The 21748-nt window shown below is 38.2% G+C and overlaps 1 protein-coding gene across 2 annotated transcripts; it reads left to right on the forward strand.

Annotated features, from left to right (window-relative positions):
* Window positions 1-2850: 2850 nt before the first annotated feature.
* On the forward strand, window positions 2851-12911 carry LOC109404944 (26S proteasome non-ATPase regulatory subunit 12). 2 transcript variants are annotated; one of them, XM_019677898.3, is made up of 4 exons: window positions 2851-2971; window positions 3099-3800; window positions 3863-4077; window positions 12325-12911. In XM_019677898.3, exons 2-4 carry the CDS (start codon window positions 3105-3107, stop codon window positions 12791-12793), a joined length of 1380 nt encoding a protein of 459 aa, XP_019533443.2. In that variant the 5' UTR covers window positions 2851-2971; window positions 3099-3104; the 3' UTR covers window positions 12794-12911. The 2 variants fall into 2 exon arrangements, with proteins under 2 accessions (XP_019533443.2, XP_062709179.1); XM_062853195.1 differs by having other exon boundaries at window positions 2861-2971; window positions 3096-3800.
* The last annotated feature ends 8837 nt before the right edge of the window (window positions 12912-21748 follow it).

Genomic DNA, 21748 nt, shown 5'->3' on the forward strand with positions numbered 1-21748 from the left:
GTGAGAAACACAACAAGAAATTATGAGTGTTGGACGAACTCCTCGCTGCGCGGCAAGCTCGCGCTCGCTGCTGTTGAGGATTAGCGTTGTGATTTCTGAGTTTTATCTTCACTCCTCAGAAAATTGCCGAAATCACTTCCTCATTTTCTCGCGAGGGAGTTTCTGTCAAGCCTGGCTGATATACGGTGTACTTAGGGTCTGTGTCAATTGGCTTCTTTAGCGGTGTTGAGACAATTCCATATTCAGAATCTGCATGCAAAACTGAGCCGAAATCCAAATTTTCATGAATTTTGGTGCCCGGGAACCTATTTAAAAATCAGTTTGAAGTTTGTATGGGAGCGATTTGTCGAATCACCCCTCGTCGCATTTTGTACTGAGTGGAGCTGTCAAGCAGTTGGCCAGCTGTCAGAAGGTGATTTTGAAAAATTTCTTCGAAATCGATTTTAGGTACCAAAATGAAGTTCTAAAAATCTGAAAAAATCATGGTGGTTCAGAAAAAGGTACTCTTTCGTATGAAATCAAAAAACCAAGACATTTTTCTTAATTTAAAAACCCAATTGGCGAATTAAAATTAATTTTCACTTAAACTTGACAGTTCGATAACTATTTCCTTAGGAGAACCAGGGGGTGAGAAACTCGGCACACTTGATTTTGTGCCAAACGTGCCGGTGATGTGCCGAAGTGTGCCGGCGTGCTGGCAGTTATGCTGTGAGTTGATTCAATACATCTGGCATCCTTTCTCTTGTTTTAAAATTGATTTCGCTTTGATGTGTCCGATACTTCGTAAAAAAAGTAAAAAAAAAGTTCGCTGTTCTGCTGCATGTCAGGCATTCCTGCAATGATTTAGATTTTTTCGGCACAAACATATCAGTACCGTTTAAAAACCTCCACTGTCTACGTTCTTTCCAGGATAATATTTCACCAAAAATTGACGGAATGAAAAATATCTTGGCCTTGGCTCTAGAAATCTCAAACTTCAGGGGCTCGTTCCAATCATGCATGCGTCCCAGATCTTCCAATGATTTGCAGCTCTCTCAGGTTAAACATTCGGTACCGTTTTCGGAATGCCTTTAAAACGTTCTAAAAACCCCGTCATCAAGGCCGTCTTGCTTAGTAGAGATTGAATATACGAGATCAGGAATTTGATTTCAATAGCAACACCCGGAATAATTGCATTTTTTGTTATCAAAGTGTTGATAAGTTTATGTTGATCCTGATGTTGATACAAGTTGTCTTCATTATTTTCTTTCTCAAAAAAAGTGTTGCCAGTTTGATGACAGCTTGCTCCATAAATGTGCCGGCGAATGTGCCGAAAGTGTGCCGGGCACATTGTGCCGAGTTTCCCACCCCCTGAGGAGAACTGTCAAGTTTAAGTGTTGAACTGTCAAATTTGAGTAAAAATTAATTTTAATTCGCCAATTGACACAGACCCTTAGAGCAAACATTACTTTACATGCAAACTTAAAGTTGATTTAAAGTGGAAATGGGCAATTATGCGACTGCTTCAAGATTATACCAGTATAATCTCAATTTGATTTTATGATTGCCCACTTCCACTTTAAATCAACCTTAAGTTTGCATGTAAAGTAATGATTGCACTAAATACACCGTATATCTGCATGCAGTAAGGCTTCAGCACCGTGGTTACTTGGGTATACATTTGCGTGTGCGTGACAGCAGTTTAACACATTTCCCATGGGAAAACTGTCAAAAAACGCAAACCTCGACGGAACGGACGCTATGTGCTCCAGGCTTAAGTGTCAGAGCGAAAAAGTATGCAGTTTGACAGATAGATACCCGGCATGTTTTCGAGCGAGAACAAAGGGAACACCATCCACATTCGTGCTCTATAGTTTATTAACTCTATTCCATTTATCTCTGAGGCAAATTCACATTTACAAAACAACGAAAAAGTGGCTTAAGCCTGGAACACATAGCGTCCGTTCCGTCGAGGTTTGCGTTTTTTTGACAGTTTTCCCATGGGAAATGTGTCAAACTACTGTCACGCACACGCAAACGTATGCCAGAGAAAATAGGTAGAGAAGCGAAGAGTGAACAGCCGTCTGAACGGCAACACTTTTTCTGTTTTGATTTCGTAACTCGGATGTTGGCAACTGCCGAAAAACAGATTAATCCACCTATCGAGGGTAGTGTCTTTCTCGTGTACTGCATTAGAAAATGATTTATGCTGTTGATTTATTAACAAGAAATCATCTAAATAGTATACCAAAAAGGATCAATTTTCGTCAATTTAAGGAATCAATGTTATTTACAGTAATATCCTTGATATTGAAAAATATTGGTAAAAAAATGTTTCGAATGATCGCAATACTTATCATGAATTATGCGGCAATCGTCAAGGTTTGTTGATTTTGTTCGATAGGATACCAGTTTGACGGTTCGATAAGGTTTTTTTGGCTTCACACTCTTCGCTTCTCTACCTATTTTCTCTGACGTATGCATTGTGTGGGGCACTTTACGTCTATTTGAAAACGTGCTCGAGAAATTATACCAGATGGAGGCTGCGTCCTTCAGTTGTTGCCAACTTGTCGACGCCAAATTTATTTTCGACTGCGCGGCTGTCCAAGGAGAATACATTTTACTAAGGTGGCGCAGATAAACATTGCAAACCACTGGTTGTCTCTTTCATTCTTCTGGTGTTCTTATGGAACTGAAATAGTGACGTCACTATTTTAGTTCCATAAGAACACCAGAAGAATGGAAGAGACAACCAGTGGTTTGCAATGTTTATCTGCGCCACCTTAGTAAAATGTATTCTCCTTGGCGGCTGTCGGCCGAGAAACGTCAAACAACCATCGTTTCGCGATTTCGCTTGCTCATGTTCCATCGGTGAATCTGCTGCATCTGCTGCGGTTGTTTCCAGGTTCTAAAAAAGTGAAAATATATAGAATAAATTTGTGATTTAGTGTTTATAATTGGAATAAAGCGTCATCAGTAGTATCCAGTTCCGGTGAGTATCAAAATTTACCCGTTCACATTGAATTTTTACATTGTTTTTATCTTTGTTATATCGCCTTCAATTTCCATTCGTCATTCTGTTTACGCACTCGTCGCTTCGTTCCGGCTCTCTGCAGCAGACCACCATGGATCAAAATATGGACATCAACGCGTTCGAGGGCCGCATCGTCAAAATGGAAGTGGACTACACGGCCACTTGCGACGAAAAGATCCCCCTGTGCAAGGAGATGGCCAAGACCGAAAGCAAATTCAACGAGGCGCTGGAAATGCTGCTGCAGCTGGAGAAACAGACCCGAATTGGGGCCGATATGGTTTCCAGTTCGCGAGTTTTGATTGCGATTGTCCAGATTTGCTTCGAAGCTGGCAATTGGAACTATTTGAATGAGTATATTACGATTCTCGTGAAGCGGCGGTCCCAGTCGAAACAGGCCGTGGCCAAGATGGTTCAGGAGTGCTGCACTTACGTGGACAAGACCCCGGACAAGGAGACCAAGCTGAAGCTGATCGACACGCTGCGGACGGTGACCGAGGGTAAAATCTATGTGGAGGTGGAGCGGGCTCGGCTTACGAAAATGCTGGCCGATATCAAGGAGGCGGATGGGGACGTCACGGGAGCGGCTTCCATCATGGAGGAATTGCAGGTGGAGACGTACGGATCGATGGATAAGCGAGAGAAGGTTGAGCTGATCTTGGAACAGATGAGGCTGTGCTTGGCCAAGCAGGACTTTGTCCGGACGCAGATTATCGCGAAGAAAATCAACATCAAATTCTTCAATGACGCCGAACAGCAGGATCTCAAGCTAAAGTATTACGATTTGATGGTAAGTAAGCGTAAATGAATTACTGAATTGGATGGCTCAATGAACATGGTTGCTCTTTTTAGATTCGTTTGGACAAAGATTCGTCCTTTATCAAAACGTCGCGGCACTATTTGGCAGTGGTGGATTCGGATCTGATTGCACAGGAAACCGAACGGCGCCAGAAGATGATGATCTACGCGGTGCTGTACTGCATTTTGTCGCCATACGACAACGAACAGGTCGACATGATGCACAATCTGTCCAAGAACAAGCTGCTGGAGGAGCTGCCCGTTTACAAGTAAGTAGGATTTGAGTTTTCTATTATTTGACTATTGAGTTGAATCAAAAGCATTTCTACTACAAGATTTCACAAAAGTGGTGGCAAGACTCCCCTTTTAAGACAACCACAAACACTCAATATCCTAAACGCTGTTTGACGCAATGTCGAGATAGGCTGTCGGTTTTTGAGCATTTGGTGAATCCAATCAACAATCATTAGAGTTATACCATAATTCCGTGCGGTTACAATATGGCATCAAAAGGCACGTTACATGGCACGTTGTCAAAGACACCATATCTAAGAAAACATCCAAGCAGGATTGCTTTTAAACGAATGCCTTCTCGATGTCGTAAACGACCTTGTGTTAAACAGTCACAGTGAACGTTCCAGATTGGCAAACATGTAGGTTCATAGGTTCACATAAACAGACACGTTGGTCAGATGAACAGCACGGATCCATAATGCGTTCTAGGCATTTCAGAAAAAAGAGGTCAAACTGATAGACCTGAAACTTCGCTTTTTCATACGATGCACGACCCATTTTTGGAATATACTTTACAGTAATATTCCGCCTAAATTTGGCTGTAGCGAAACTGCAAACAAGTAGTTTTTTCGAAACATGTTTAAAATAATCAAACTCTTTCTGAAGCAAAACAGTATGTATCCCATCTGTTCCAGGAGATTTGAAAGGAGCAAATCTGATTTAGTGCCCACCCGAGCAAAATCTGGTAGCAAATTGAAAACTGCTTTTGATGTTGTGATATTGCAAATTTTGATAACTGAGGTTGTTGTCGTTTTGGTCGTTTTAACGGTTAAAACATTGAAAATGAGAGCAGAAAAAAGGTTCCCGTGACAGCAAGTTGAAAACAGTTCCTGCCATCAGTGATCCCAAGTAACCACAGTGCTGAAGCCTTATTGCATGCAGATATACGGTGTATTTAGAGCAATCATTACTTTACATGCAAACTTAAGGTTGATTTAAAGTGGAAGTGGGCAATTATAGAATCAAATTAGGATTATACTGGTATAATCTTGAAGCAGTCGCATAATTGCCCATTTCCACTTTAAATCAACCTTAAGTTTGCATGTAAAGTAATGATTGCTCTAAGTACACCGTATATCTGCATGCAATAAGGATTCAGCACCGTGGTTACTTGGGATAGCAAATTGATAACTGTTTTTGCTATCAGTGCAAAAAATGGAAAAATCGTTAAATGTAGAGTTTTTACGATTAATATGGAAACCTAAATGCAATAAAATAATTGCACAAATGGTGTATGATTAAATGTATTATACAAGAATGCCTAGAATTTTTGAAATTACTTTAATATTTATAATATTTTGAAGTGACAGCAAGACGAAATCAAAATTTGAGATCAAATTTAATCAAGATAAACCGATATCATAATGTGATATCAATTTGCTGCTGATTACAAATCGTGTTTTGGATTTGCTATCATTTTGTTGTTGGACTTTGCTCGGGCACTCAATCGATTCTATAGTTACAATACTCCAAGCCGATGCCAGGGAATCATAACTACAAGAAAAGACATCAGGTTCATCCGAAGATGTAATATCCATACATCCAGGAAATAGTGTGCTGAATGAACCAAGGGGACGGCAACCTATTTTTTCACTATGGAGTTTGACAGGTTGGATTGTGCCTCCTTACGTGGAGCATAAATTTATGCTCCAGCCAAAATATTCACCAACACAGTCGTGAAATTTGAATGTTTACCTTATTACGAGGGATATCGGTGCAAAACGCTTTCATCACATTAGATCTCATAAAAGTGTTGATCATGAAAAAATGGCATTAACTGATAATTTTCAATTTCAGAGTGTCGATGTTTAGATAAAGTTCCCACAGAGAGTAGGAATTGCTTGTGAAAAGACACAAAACACCTCTTTTCGCAAACTTTGTTCGCCAAAGTGCGTTTTTCCTTATTTTCTCCGGATGCTGTATTGAGTGAATGTTGGTATTAGTGAGCACTGGTTGCGCATGATAAGCGGAAACAAAATCAGATCACCTTAGCACCCCCGTGGAATGAACATTCCAGAACATCCTCATCAGAGGAAGTGAAATCGCCATTTGACAAACGAAGTTCGTTCACTCGGAAATCCTTAGATTTCGCGAGGATTTTGTTTAATCGACTGACTTTACTCAAACTGGAAACATATCTATCCGGATCATTTAGCAGACCGGAGACCTGCTCGCAGGCCTTACGAGCCGACCTGGAAGCCTCTGAACCGGTCGAACGATGTCTGTTCCAACTCTTTCTGAGTTCTACCAAGACGTGTTCCTCTTGTAGTCTTCATAGACCACAGAGGGCAAGCTTCTTCAAAAGCTTCCATGGTTGTAGTAACAGCGGCATCATCTAAATCACTTGGAGTCAGGGTACGCAGAAACGACGGATGTTTGCAACAAAGGCGCTCCGCGACAAACACATATCATGCGGCCAGCGCTTGAAAATTGAAGCGTTTTACCTCAGACGAATCAAAATTTGCTCTTCTTTGACCGGCGCTTTTCAACCCAAAGCGGTAGCGATATGCCTTCATTGCAGTGTTGAAAATTTCATTTAGTCATATCTAAATTCAATCGCCTACAGCTAATTTTAGAAGCTGAACCTGAGAATATGGTATATGAAAAACTTGTGCGGCTAGACCAGTTCTGCTAGAAAGCCACGGAAAAACCGATATTTTTCGAATATTTAAGGTAAATGGCACGGACCACCTTTGAAAAATGCTAAATGAAATTCACCAAGGCAAAGTGACAGCTCCATTTAAATAGCATGGGAGATATTACCGATGCTACGCTTTGCATGTCGCCTGCGAACTGCTCAAGTAATTTTGAAGTGGAATCATTACATACTTGACCATTACTTGATCTATCTTTTTGTTCAGTACGTACAAAGTGGGAATTAGCCTTAGAAATGTAACTCTGTATTGGCTGGGGGTGCATAAATTAAAACGGGCATAAAAAAGAGGTAATTTGTGCATAATTTAAGTTAGGGCTTTAATGAGCGAATGTAGTTCGCCAGAACAGATCTTGCTCCTGGAAATTTGAGATGGGGCCAAAGGGATTTCCAGGAAGTTCCAAGGGTCTTCAGGGGTGTTTCATTGGGTTGTTTTAGGCGATTTCAGGAGCACTTTAAGGGCGAGTATGGGCATTTCAATGGTATAAAGAAAATTTCAGAGGCGTTCATAGGGGTTAAGGGTTTATTTAAATTGATTATGATGATTTCAAGGGCGTTTCAATGGGATTACGGAGGTTTCAAGGGCGTATCGAAGCATTTTAGATGGGGTCATATCAGGGGAGTTTCAGGAACATTTTGGGGTTTCAGGGGCATTTGAAACGGAACTAAGCAAATTCAAGGGCGTTTCAATGAGCTTATGTAAGTTACAGAGGTGTTTTAAGGCATTTCCGGGACGTTTGAATGGGTTTCGTTAAGAGGTCTCTGAAAATTCTCTAAAATTTTATGAAACACCTTTCAAATCTGCCTGAAACCCCCACGGACCCCACGTAATTCACCTGAGACCGAAGCACCGAAAACGCCTACCTAACGACTCTAAAACTCGTCAAAACTAATCAGAAATCCCATAAAATCCCTTCGGACTCCATGTAACGCATCAGAGACCCCCCGAAGCACCTAAAACGCCAATGAACCCCATGTAACGCACCTGAGACCTGCATTGAAAACACCTCCGTAACGCCTCCAAAACTCGCAAAAAATAATCTGATATTTCCTGAAACCCCAGTCAGCCTCATGTAACGCACCTGAGATACCTTCTGGTGCGCTGTGGTTCCCAATGGAATGCCCCAGAAACGGCCCTGAGACCCGTCAGAACTCCCTTAGATTCCCTAAGGTCACCTGAAGCACTCCTGAGACCTCCTTGAATCCCTGAAGCCTCCTGAGGTACCTCCATGAAACTCTCCTGCTATCTCCTGGTACCCCCGCTGAAACCCCTTTTAACCCCCTGCAATCAACCTTTGCTCGTCCCTATAAACGCCCCCTAGCCGCCGTTGCCATAGTTACCGTCATTATTACATTTTTTTTATACACAATATTGCAGGGCATAATAAAGACGCATAAACTGAAATGCATAGAAATAACCTGCATAAAAGAGGTTGTAGTAGGGTATGTGTTCCATCATTAATCTCACGCTCCCATATTCATCCTATTCGAAAACAAGCGATTACAGCACCGATTGATTCCTTTCTTTTTGTTTTCATGGGTGCTCACTTCTAATAAAAAATACAAAAATAAGAAACAAAACAAACAGCGCTTCAATCCTTTGTTTTTCGTAGGATGAAAATGGGAGCCACATGCTTAACAAGGGAGCCAATACCTTATTTAGAACAGCATTTGAACTAATTTAAATTGGATGATATATATTATATGGAGAATCATTTTTTATGATGAATGATTAATGATTGATTAAGAAAATTTCTTATGATTATGATTACTGATTAATGATTAAATTGCGAAAGCAACGTGATTAGGATTAATGATTAATGATTAAACGATATTTTTTGTGATTATGATTGATGATTTTTGATTAATCTTAATCATTAATCATTAATCATGATTAAATTTATGATTAATCATTAACGCTCTGTCTAAAACTTCGCCGAAGACACCAAACCGATCGGACAAACCGTTTTCGAGATACAATTTTTTGTAGATATCATGTGCATTTTTCATAGGCCCTTCTCATAAGTAACGCTAGATTCAAAATGGCGAACCAAGTATGCAAAACGGCGTTTTTCTCCCCCAAAGACTTGTATGCAAGGTTTCATTCAAATAAAAAAAATATGAAAATCACTCGTTGCTGAAATGATATGGAACCGCTCTAATACATCTTCCCTTCCCATATGCAAACTCCTAGTGATTTCTCGTAGTAACGCAGAGAATTCCTCGGTTATTGGCCTAAGCGAGATTCACGTCATCACTTCCTTCCCTATGCTCAATTGACCTGCATTCGGACGCGGCCGACGCTGGTATTGCTTATTGAAAAGTATTGGGATTCCAGCATTTACACAATGAGGAGAAAGCTAGTCCCAATCATCACCTGTTGGTTCTTTGTGTAAATGCAGTTGTCCTTGCCATAACAGAGGAGCAACCGCGGGCGGTCAATCATGTTCATTCTCATGCTCACTTTAATGGCTAATGTAGGGCAATGCATGCCAATATATCCCTTTCGTGACGGACCATAAAAGAATGATTATCTCAAATTTTCTCTTATAAACTTAACGTCATCTAGAATAAAACTTTCTTTTCTTCGGCTACTTTATCCACCTATGCACTTTTTGGGGTCAAATTAGGACCAGCTCAATTGTGCTGGTCCGTCCTCAAGCCGGTCGATGTTCTCTAAGTAATTTCTAAAAATTGCCTACTTTTAGGCGTTTTATTGTACAGAAGATTTATTGTAATTATTAAATCACTGCAAAGTGTTAGTTTGTAGAAATTTAGACGTATAATTTCAAATCTAGGAACACGAGATCAGCTTGACAGGGTATTCAAATCATAGAAGTGAATAAGAAGAAGATAATAAGTACAGCAAATCCCTGTTCCAATCTAATTCATAATTTCGATAATATGGAGTAATATTATTCACCCAAGTATTCAAAGTTCTTTAAAAAAAACTCGTACAAGCTGATATCGTGTTCCTTGAAATGAAATTATACGTCTAAGTTTTTACAAACTATCACTTTGTAGTGATTTAATAGTTCAAATCAATCTTCTATACCATAAAACGCCTAAGAATAGGCAATTTCCGATGGAACTTCGACCGGATTGGGAACGGAACAGCACAATTGTGCTGGTCATACTTTGACCACCCAGAAATCTTGTGTTTTTTAACAAAGCACCACTTTTTCTTCGCCGTTTTGCAGAACTACTCTTTTTCTATCAATTTTTATCTCTGCATACCTGGATTAAACAAATATTTATAAAAATACGACAGATAAAACTTTTTCAACTTCTAGGGTGATTGTTTACTTTTTGTTTAACTTATTGTGGCGTTTTTCATAAACAATTCCAACCAAAGCTGAGGCTCAGAAATACAATTTAGAGTAATAACTCGATCATAAAAAATATTTACATCACATATTTTGATGAAAAAACAATTGAAAAAAAAATGTGTAAAACCACTGCCGAAAAACAGCACGATTGTGCTGGTTCGTCCCGAAAGGGATATGCGCTTCATATACACTGAAATAATTCTAAGAGCCTATTTTATCAGAAACCACACATAAATTGTACGCCTAGTCTGGCACGTTCACTTCAAATGAATCGTTATACGTATCATTTCATAAAAAGTTCTGATTGATAAACCTCCTAATAAAACTAAATGACACTTGCGCATATCGGAGTTATATGCACATAAGACGATCGATACATTAGCTGTGCATATAACTTTGGCCAGGTGGAAAAGCAACATTGGCAGATAAAGTGGAACACGTTTTGCAGAATTCCGCAATCCCAGTAAGTGAGCTTCGTGGTCGTGCGGCTAGCGGCGTCGGTCATTTGGGCGTTGTGAGTTCGATTCCCGCTCCAGCCTAAGGAAACTTTTTTTCAACATATGAAGGATATTATTTGAGTTGCATATACATTGGCGCACTCAGCCCACAGGATAGAAGCAAAATGCATGGCATATAACAATATCATGGCCATCTGAGAGTCATACCACATGCGTCGCATATAACTCTCACTTCCCATTTTCAACTTTAGATTAGATTCATATGATAAATATTCCAATAGTGCAGTAATATATGACTGACATATAACTGCGATCGAGAGAGTTGGCTCAGTGTATGCAATAAGTACACTGAGAGAATTTTCCATATTGATAGTATGTGTCAGCTTCTATAGATTTTTGCAATTAGAGCTTACAAATATTGAATATATGCCGCACACATACCTCCAGATGAACTTTCAATTTATTGGTAGTATGTGTCGCTCTTATAAAATATAAGTCCATAGTATTTACTTTTCATCGTTGATGGCTCATTCAATTTATTTGGCCTATTAATTGATTTTTTTTCCTTATTATCTTCGGTATTTTGATCAATTTATTAATTTTTCACAAAACTTAAATACATGTTTATTTATTGCTATAAAATAAGTACAATTCAAACTAACATAGATTTTAATCAACACAATTATAAAAATGTTCAGACAATAAATAATCATACCAGTCGTGAGAAGGATAGATTTGATAGATTGGTCAATCTGTGACTTTTCAGTGCCGACTGCTCGGCTTGTAATAACTAGGTTATCAGAACAAGTTATGATATTAGTAGATTATCTAATAATTATAACATTGCAGAACGCCACGGATCTAGAAACAGCAGAGCGTAATTGATCAATCGTTTTATCAACGGAGTACACAGCGCCCTCCCCTAAGGATCGGACATTTAGGCCGAAGCTGTAGGTTGTAGAAGGCTAGACCAACGGTATTACAAACTCACTTTTCATTAAGTCCAGAGTTTGTAACATCGTCGTACTCCGTCAGGTAGACGTATCGCTCAGCGGAGGGAAAACGCAGATAGGCAACGGGGCCAGAGGATGCGTTGAGATTACAGAATTACAGAACAGGCCAACAGTTACGTGCAGATTTCCATCGTGGTACATTTGCGCCCGTAGCCATCGGAAGAAAGTTCAAGTGAAGCAAATTCGCCTGCTCAATATAATGCTTAACCTGCACCCGTTTCATCCCACCGAAGTAGTGCACCACCTAGCCAAAGTGGAACCAGTATACAATGATTTTGGTTATTTGTAGTAAATGGTAACTGTTTAATTGCTATAAATACTGTAAAAACCTATGGATTTGGATTATAAATTCAATTCACGATAACTTTTGATTTCGTAGATAAACTGTTCTCAAATTTTTAGTAAGAATACTCGAATACCATACGTTTTAAGTGTTGAATTCCAAATTTATGAGGGACAGGTTGATGGCCACGATCGTTAGGTATACAACCACGATTGAATATTAATAGTTTAAAGAGAATTTAATTGAAAATCGCCCTAAAATTTCAAATTGTTCAAACTATCAATTCCCTCGATGAAACATTTCCAAAATTTTAGAGATGATACCTGGATACTATATCTTTCGAATGGTGGGTACCGCTTAGATGGGTATTTTATTTTGTTAATAACGGTTTTAGACACACCGTGCGCTCCGGCTAAGTGGGCGCTCGTGCACGTGCGTTACTTACTTTGATATTGATTTATGTATTTTCTTTCCATTGATCCTCAGAGAACTTCTTCGCCTCTTCATGTGCAAGGAGTTGATCAACTTCGACGCCCTGTGCACCGTCTATGGCACCGAGCTGAACACCCTAGACATTTTCGATCAGGAATCCACCCACGGCAAGAAGTGCTGGGCCGAGCTGAAGAACCGCCTGATCGAGCACAACGTTCGCATCATCTCCAACTACTACACCCGGATCAACCTGAAGCGCATGGCCGAACTGCTGGATCTGACCGAGGGCGAATGCGAAGACTACCTGTCCCGGATGGTCAATGCCGGAACGTTGACGGTGAAAACGGATCGTCCGGCCGGTATCATTCACTTCTCGACCAAGAAGGCCGCCTCGGAGATCCTGAACGATTGGGCCTTCGGGCTGAACGAGCTGATGAATCTGGTGAACAAAACGTGCCACCTGATCAACAAGGAAGAGTGCATCAACAACGTCATGCCGGCCCCGAGCGTCACGTCGTCCTAGGCTCTCCTAGGCCGCTTTGAGGTTGGTAATGCTTTTAGAATTTACTGAAACAACGTGTTGCACTACATAGGCAGTATAACAATTCGAGTACTAATACACTTCTCTTAAATATAAGAACGTTTTCCAGTGCACAATTTTCTTTTATCCGATAGCATTGTATGAGATTGTTTTACCTCTTTCGAATGTCTGGTGTTCTACGAAAACCCTAACCGTATTTGCGGTACAAGAAAAAGGGGTTTTGTGAACTCAAGGTTCTACATTAGGCAAACGATTCATTCCTCTTTCCCACATTGACGTAGCAGGCGCCATTTACCTGTTAATCTCAAGGAGCCTTCTCATCAATACATTGTATGAATGTAGATAGCAGGAATAGCGTCTATGAGTGGTCAATCAAGCACAAACAAAATGAATAAAAGCAAGTGCGAACATTTACTCACACCTTCTTCTTTTTCTTCTTTATGGCTCTACGTTCTTTATGGCTTCTACGTTCTGGGACTTGGCCTGCCTCGCTTCAACTTAGTGTTCTTTGAGCAATTGAAGGGCTTTCTTTGCCTGCCATTGCATGAATTTGTATATTGTGAGGCAAGTACAATGATACACTATGCCCAGGGAGTCGAGAAAATTTTCCCGACCGGAACTGGAATCGAATCTGCCGTCTCCGGATTGGCGATCCATAGCCTTAACCACTAGGCTAACTGGAGACCGTTGAGTTTTGTTTTTGATACTCCAATGTGAGATTTTTGGAATTCGTGCTGATTGTTCTCAACAAAGAAAAATCATTCTGCACCTATTTCACAAAGTTTCATAAATATTTCGACAACATTATAGGTACAGTATGCGTGTCTTGTACTTAATTATAAGTATACTACTTTCTATTCTTTATATCAGTTTGAGTAGCTCTAGTAAACCAACAATAAATTGGTGAGCTCGTTCTATACTATTCAAATTGTTGTATGCATAAAGTTAATTGAAAGTTATAAATTTTTGATTAGTTGGTGTTTCAATAAGTTATATCTTAAGGGATTGAAAAGATTGAAAATGAATGCAATCAATGCACTTACCTGATTTCGTACCTCTTTCAAAACGGAACAACCAACCACAAATTCGTCATTTTCCGTCTGCACCCAGCATTCATCACATTGGCCAGCATTTTCATCATACTCATTCATCATCATTATGCGGACACCTTGTTTCCAGTTCTTCCGATTGGCGTTGATGTTCCATAGCATACAGGTGGTGTGAGGAAACATTTTTCCTCTCTATACCTACACTTATCGCTTGCCTTCGAACACTATCAGCTGACTAGTACATAGCTCTTCTTAATTCGATTGCACCTCAACAATCCTGTAGAATGCGTTCACTAACTTTACGGGAATTGATAAATCCCAAACAGGATAGCACTACACTTAGACAGAACGAAAGAACACTTCAAATTACATGATGATTATAGATTATATGCTTTTTGCGCACTGCAATTACCATCCACGAGAACAATTTTAAATTTCTTGGAAATTTTACCATTACACATAGGTATAGCTTACACAAACCTACCGATTTTTCCTAGTTGTTCAAAACTACACCAACATTTGCGAAGTAACTTCTCAAACAACACTGGGCTAATGGCTATGTAAGCACTGCACCTACTCCCCAAAGAATGCCGAGCGAGGAGCATGTCCTCCGACAGTGAAATGATGCTGCTGCTGCCAGTGATGATTAGAATGAAGGATATGAAACACTTCACCTAGTCCGGTCCCCCCGGTTCGCAGTTAATTGGCGCGAACAAGAGCGAAACAATGCATCAAACAAGCGAGAAAGGATCGTCCCAACTCTTCATTGCTCGCTCGCTTTCTGCCACCCACCCAGCCACCACCCATCGATCCATCGTAGAAGGGTGGGAAAGTGTTTGTGTTTTTCCTTTTGAGTTTTCCACGCCGCCCACCACCCCGTTTCGCTCACATGCGGCTCGCTGCAGAAATCAGCTGTGAGGGTTGTTATATTCACCGCGTGCAGAAACGGTGTTCCCAAAGGTGGATTAAAATTAAATTTTCTTTACTGGGTCAGAAAGGTGTGAGGAAAACCCGACATCGACATAATGCAAAAAAAAACAAACTAACATCTTATTTAAAAACCTGATTTAATCCAACTATGGTGAACAGAACCCTTCTTACACTTATTAAAATTATTGTTGTATTATTCGTATTTAACATATTTATTTTGTGTGATTGTGCCTTTTGGTCATTCTAGAAAATATTGTGGATTTGGCATCTAGTGGATTGGTTTCCAAAATAGCATCATGGACCATGGACTAAACTGCCAGAAATGCCAGGCATCTCCCAGAATCTTCGAGATACACTTTGTCTAATATCTCTTAATCAGTCGATTAAATTAGCTACGAAGTACTTGGTATTCATGGTTATGGTGTAAAAAGGACAATAGTGATATATCTACTATGTTAATCAGTTTTGGCATTAGCTAGTTCTTTTAGCTATTGTAACTTAAATCTGTAAGGTTCATTAAAAATATTTCTGTCCGATTCTTGCATTTTTCCCACAATATATAGAATCAAAGCTTTCATTTAACATATTGTTAGTTTTCATAGAATTCCTGTTCATTTGTAATTTGTTATTTATAATTTTATTGAAAACAATAGTTTGCTAGTATGTATACGATTTATATGAGGTCAAGGAAGCATTATTTATTGAAAAATAATTTTTCCTAGACTGGCCAGAAGCTCATGAAGGATGACAAGCGAATGTAATATTTAAAAAAAAAAGAATTTATTGAAATATGTACTCTTCGAAAGATATCTCAGTAACCAAATGTCCAATCGAAATAAAATTTCAGGGCCTTGTACAAGGCTTTTGTAGCTTAGAGAACCCAAATCGGTTGACAGATGGCTGAGATATTTAATATGATACACTTGGTCAAAAATTTCTCATAAAGCTAACCTGTATTACTCCCACCCAAGTACTCTTCGAAAGATATCTCGGTAACCAAATGTCCAATCGTAATAAAATCTAATAGGGTTCTAATAGGATATTATAGCTTTTATTTGGTGCTAAGAGAACCCACATCGGTTGACAGATGGCAAAGATATTTAATATGGTACACTTTGTCAAAAATCTCTTAAAGTTTAGTTATATAACTCCTAGATACTCTTCGAAAAATACACACTCAGTTGAGCTCGGCTAATTTTCATTCTTTTGCCGAGATTCGCACAGCCGAGCGCTCGGCAATCGCAATTTAACTGAGATATCAGCAAAAAGTTAAGTTTATTCATAGCAGCACCCATGGGTACCGCTAGCATCAAACGTTAAACGTCAAGCGTTTAGCCGAGATTTCAGCAAATGAACTTTAACCGAGATTCGCACAACCGATCTCGGCATTCTGTTTTAAGTGTGTATATAGTAACCAAATGTCCAATCGTAATCAAATTTAATAGGGTTCTACTAGGATGTTGTAGCTTTCGTTTAGTGCCATGAGAACCCAAATCGATTGTTAAAAATCTCAAAAAGTTTAGTTGTATAACTCCTAAGTACTCTTCAAAAGATATCTCAGTAACCAAATGTCCAATCGAAATAAAATTTCAGTGCGTTCTACTAGGATGTTGCTTTCATTTGCTGCCAAGAGAACTCAAATCGGTTGACAGACGGCTGAGAAACGTGAGTGACTTTTTTTGTAACACACACACACACACACACACACACACACACACACACACACACACACACACACACACACACACACATACAGGGGATAGACAAAATGATCGGGACAAGCAAAATTTTCACTTTTCAAAAAATGTTCAAATAGCTGTAACTTTTTGAAAAGTGCATCGAAAAATCTGAAATTTTTACTGTAAGTTGATCAATTAGTTCTGTATCGATGGTCTAATTTTGGAAAAGATCAGGCTATTCTGTACGAAGCTATAAAGATTCTAGGAAAAGGTATAATTACCCGATAGCCAACTTTGAGCTGTTATATCTCCGGATGCAATAAACCGAATGCAATGAAATTTTGACCATTTATGACTTACATAATGAGCTTTGAAAAACGTTTGACTTAACTTGAAATTATTAACAAGAGACAAAGTTAAAGCGATTTAATTTATTTTATGATTTTTTAGAAAATTGGTCTATTTTTAATATGCATCCCATTACTTTTTCAATTCATTACTGGTTATGTTATTACTTTCCATCAAAACATATTTATATACAAGTCAATTAAAGGGAATTTAATTGAACTATAATTAGAATCTTGAATTTTGAAACGATCTAGAAGTTTTGGAAAATTTGGTGTTTTATTAGAAAAATAGTCTAATCGTTATAATTTTCTTCCGTGTGAACAATTTTAGGTTATGTCAAAAGTTTTTCAAAGCTCATCATATAAGTCATAAACGCTCAAAATTTCATTGTATTTGTTCCAATTAATCCGGAGATATAACAGTTCAAAGTTAGCTATCGGGTAATTTTGACTTTTTCTAGAATCTTTATAGCTTCGTACAGAATAGCCTGATCTTTTCCAAAATTGGACCATCGATACACAACTTATTGATTAACTTACAGTAAAAATTTCAGATTTTTCGATGCACTTTTCAAAAAGTTACAGCTATTTGAAAATTTTTTGAAAAGTGAAAATTTTGCCTGTCCCGATCATTTTGTCTATCCCCTGTACAGACATTTGCTCAGTTCGTCGAGCTGAGTTGATTGGTATATGAGACTCGGGCCTCCGGGCCTCGGATCGAAAGTCGGTTTTTCGAGCGATATTTATACCCTTCTTATGGGTGTAAGAAGGGTAAAAACAAACAAAAATCGAAAAAGCTTACAGTCCATTCAAAAATTCTAGTATTATCAGTGCTGAAAACGTCATTTCGACATATCTAGATTCCATCACCTAGGCAGAACCAAGGGCAGAACCTGAAAATATGATACAGTGACCGGCACAAAATAGATCCACCATAGAGTGGTTACAGTTTCTAAAGAAAACTACATACAAAAATGATAAAATATACCTTTCAATGAATGCACTTCATCCATTTTACATTGTTATAGTAATCTGTGTTGAAAGCTATTTGGTTTTTGAGGAATAAAGTGATTTATAATAAGATTGGGAAAATTGCTTAAATATTGGGTATGACAAAAAAAAACTGCACTTAGCAATTAATTCTGAAACTTCAAAATTCCGCCAAATTTTTACATGTTTTGCTTCTTGGTATATGCTATTGTGCTATTGTGATTAAAAATATGAAATTTATTTTGACATGAGTTTTATCAATTTTAGGGTGATATGGGGCGAATTTATTTTTCATGGTCAGTATAATGGGTAAAATATTCTTTAAACTACAGAAGCTATTCGTAAGCAAGAATCAATGCTATTAATTTACAATATAACAATAGTTCAGCTTGCAGACACACAGGGATGTACTTTTTTGGACAATTTTTATGAGTTTTGGTCGACTAATGCAAAGAAATGCACATGTTGTGAAGATTATTAAGGATTATTTGATAACTCAAAACACTTTCACGTTTGTGTATCGCAATGATCACCTCCATCTGCTTGTGATATATTCTATCATATACACTTGTGGTATATTCTATCATATACAGTGTATAATTACAAATTTTCGATGTATTACAAGTGGTACACATGGTGCTCACTTGTGATGTTAACTTTCAAAATAAACTCACATTGGTTTTAATTTATGCGCGTACACGAAATGACTCGAAGAGACTAACGTTAAATCATGTTGGTGTCTTCGGCACATGTATTCCTTGCATTTCAACGAAAAATATTGCAGAAGACGGCTAGATAATCTGATGCTTTATTTTTTGTAAACTTTTGATTCTGACAATGTGTGTATTGGAGTGACAGTGGAATTTGATGTTAAAAGTAAACATTATAAGTGAGCACCATGTCTACCACTTGTAATACATTAGGGGGATTCACTTAACAGCGTAAACTGCTTAAACTGATTAAACGTCGCGATCACCAAGGCAATCTACGATTATTTCATTCGCAAATTCATGAAACATTTCAAATAAGCAGAAAATCATGGCTTACGCAGCAATTTAATCTGTTTAGTGAATACCCCTATTGAAAATTTGTAATTATCAATGTGTATATGATAGATAATACCTCCAGCAAGCTTTAGCACAAGCAGATGGAGGTGATCATTGCGATACAAAAACGTGAAAGTTTTTTGAGTTATCAAATAATCCTTAATAATCTTCACAACATGTGCATTTCTTTGCATTAGTCGACCAAAACTCATAAAAATTGTCCAAAAAAGTACATCCCTGTATGTCTTTAAGCTGAAATATTGTTATATTGTAAATTAATAGCATTCATTCTTGCTTACAAATAGATTCTGTAGTTTTGAGAATTTTTTACCCATTATACTTACCATGAAAAATAAATTCGCCCCATATCACCCTAAAATTGATAAAACTCATGTCAAAATAAATTTCATATGTCTGAAACATCACAAAAGCATATACCAAGAAACAAAACGTGTGAAAATTTGGCGTAATTTTGAAGTTTCAGAATTAATTGCTAAGTGGATCTTTTTTTCTGCCATACCCAATTTTTCCAATCTTAACAGAAATCACTTTATTCCTCAAAAACCAAATATTTTTCAGCACAGATTACTAAAACAATGTAAAATAGATGTAGTGCATTCATTGAAAGGTATATTTTATCATTTTTGGATGTTGTTTTCATTAGAAACTGTAACCACTCTATAGTGGATCTTTTTTTGTGCCGGTCACTGTACATGAAAAACTTGTGAACCTACCCAAGTAACCACGGTGCTGAAGCCTTATTGCATGCAGATATACGGTGTATTTAGTGCAATCATTACTTTACATGCAAACTTAAGGTTGATTTAAAGTGGAAATGGGCAATTATAGAATCAAATTAAGATTATACTGGTATAATCTTGGAGCAGTCGCATAATTGCCCATTTCCACTTTAAATCAACTTTAAGTTTGCATGTAAAGTAATGTTTGCTCTAAGTACACCGTATATCAGCATGCAATAAGGCTTCAGCATCGTGGTTACTTGGGTAGACCAGTTCAACAAAAAAAATCATGGAAAACCGCTCTCATTTTAATATTTAAGGTGAATGTCATAGCCTATCTTCAAAAAATGCAGAGTATGGAGGACTTTTACCACGGTGGTTTTGTCCAAAAGTTTGCCGAATGAAGCAAGGATCACACACGAATGCCACAAAGTCGTGTGGAAGCTTTGATGGCAACTCTCCACGATGTGGAAGTTAATAATAACACACACTTCTCGGAGAGTCGCTTTCATAGCTCTATGAAAAGCTGGAGATATCTTTGGAGGAATTCTTGTTGAACTGATAAAAAACTCATAACAATAACTGCGGTTGTGCAGTATTCTTTGAGAAATTATTGGATTCCTCAATAATTTCCTACAAGATTTTTTTTGTGTTCCTTGGAATTTCCCAAGACACACCTCCAGGCGTCTCTTCAGATGTTCCTCCAGCTATTGCTTTAAAAATTCAATTCCTGCAGATATTCCTAAACAGATTGAAAAGAAGTTCCTCCAGAAATTCCTTCACAAGTTTCATCAAAGATTCCTCCAGTATTTTTTCCCAACGATTATCCAAGAGATTCTTGCAGGAAGTTCTCTAGAGGTTCCTCCGAGTGTTCATCTCGAAAATCTTCAGAAATTTTTATTGGAATCCTTTGATAGGTTCCTTCAGGAATTTCTCTGTGTGCAGATTCTCTCAGGCATTTCTTCAGAAATTCCTCTAGAAAATTCTCAAGAGATTGTTCTAAAAGTTTCTTCAGGGGGTTATGAACTTCTTTTGGGATTTATTAATTACCCAAGTAACCACGGTGCTGAAGCCTTATTGCATGCAGATATACGGTGTATTTAGAGCAATCATTACTTTACATGCAAACTTAAGGTTGATTTAAAGTGGAAGTGGGCAATTATAGAATCAAATTAAGATTATACTGGTATAATCTTGAAGCAGCACCGTGGTTACTTGGGTAAGCTCTTTCTTCACGGATTCTTTCAGTTTTTTCCGAGGACCCTTTAGGATTCCCTTAAGAAATTATTTTAGGAATTTCTTCTGAAAACACTTCAGGACTTCAGGCGTTTCTTCCGGAGTATCCAAAGAAATTCTAGTACTTGGAATTACTGCAAAACATTCTCCACAGTTTTCCAGGCCAGAAATTTCCTTTTGTGGTTGCTTTAAGATTTTTTCAATATTTGTTTTAAATTTCTGCTGCGCTAAATCGATCATTGAAGTCAACTTTTCCGCTACTCACCACATCAAAACAAAAGCGCCACCGTATATGGACTGTAACATATAGACACTATAGATTCCATATACTCGCGGAGGCGAAGACAACTGTAGCCAAACAAACTGTCAGTTCGTGTAGCCAAACGAGCCCCAAGTAACACATTTGTCACAGAAGAGTCACGGCGGCGCAGGTTTTTGTTGCGCAGAAGTCACTGTGACTTACTTTTAGCAAGTAAGTGTTTATTTGTTAGAAGTAAGTCACTTGAACGTTCAAAAATTACGTCCAAAAAAACAAAAAAACAAAACAGCAAAAAGAGTTACCATCAGTGTGTTTTTCGATGCCCACAGGGTTACTAAAAGTTCAAATTAAAAAATGAACCCCCGAATCGATTTTTTAAATTCGATTTTTCTTTCGATTCGAAAATATGAAATTTATTTTTTTCAAGAATGTTTCTGAATAGATTCCGAACCTTTTTTTGAGAATGCCTCTCAGAATTATAGATGAATGTTTCTCAATAATGTGGAAGATCCTCTCTTGGGATCCCTCTCAGGGTTATGGGGAAATCTCCGGGGATTCTAATGGGATGTCTTTCAATACTGCAGGAGAATTTCTCTCAGGATTCTAAGAGAATCCCTCTCAGGATTCTGGATGAATCTGTCAGGGAGTTCTGGGGATATCC

Source organism: Aedes albopictus, chromosome 2 (genome assembly GCF_035046485.1).
Source record: "Aedes albopictus strain Foshan chromosome 2, AalbF5, whole genome shotgun sequence".
Classification (NCBI taxonomy): Eukaryota; Metazoa; Arthropoda; class Insecta; order Diptera; family Culicidae; genus Aedes; species Aedes albopictus.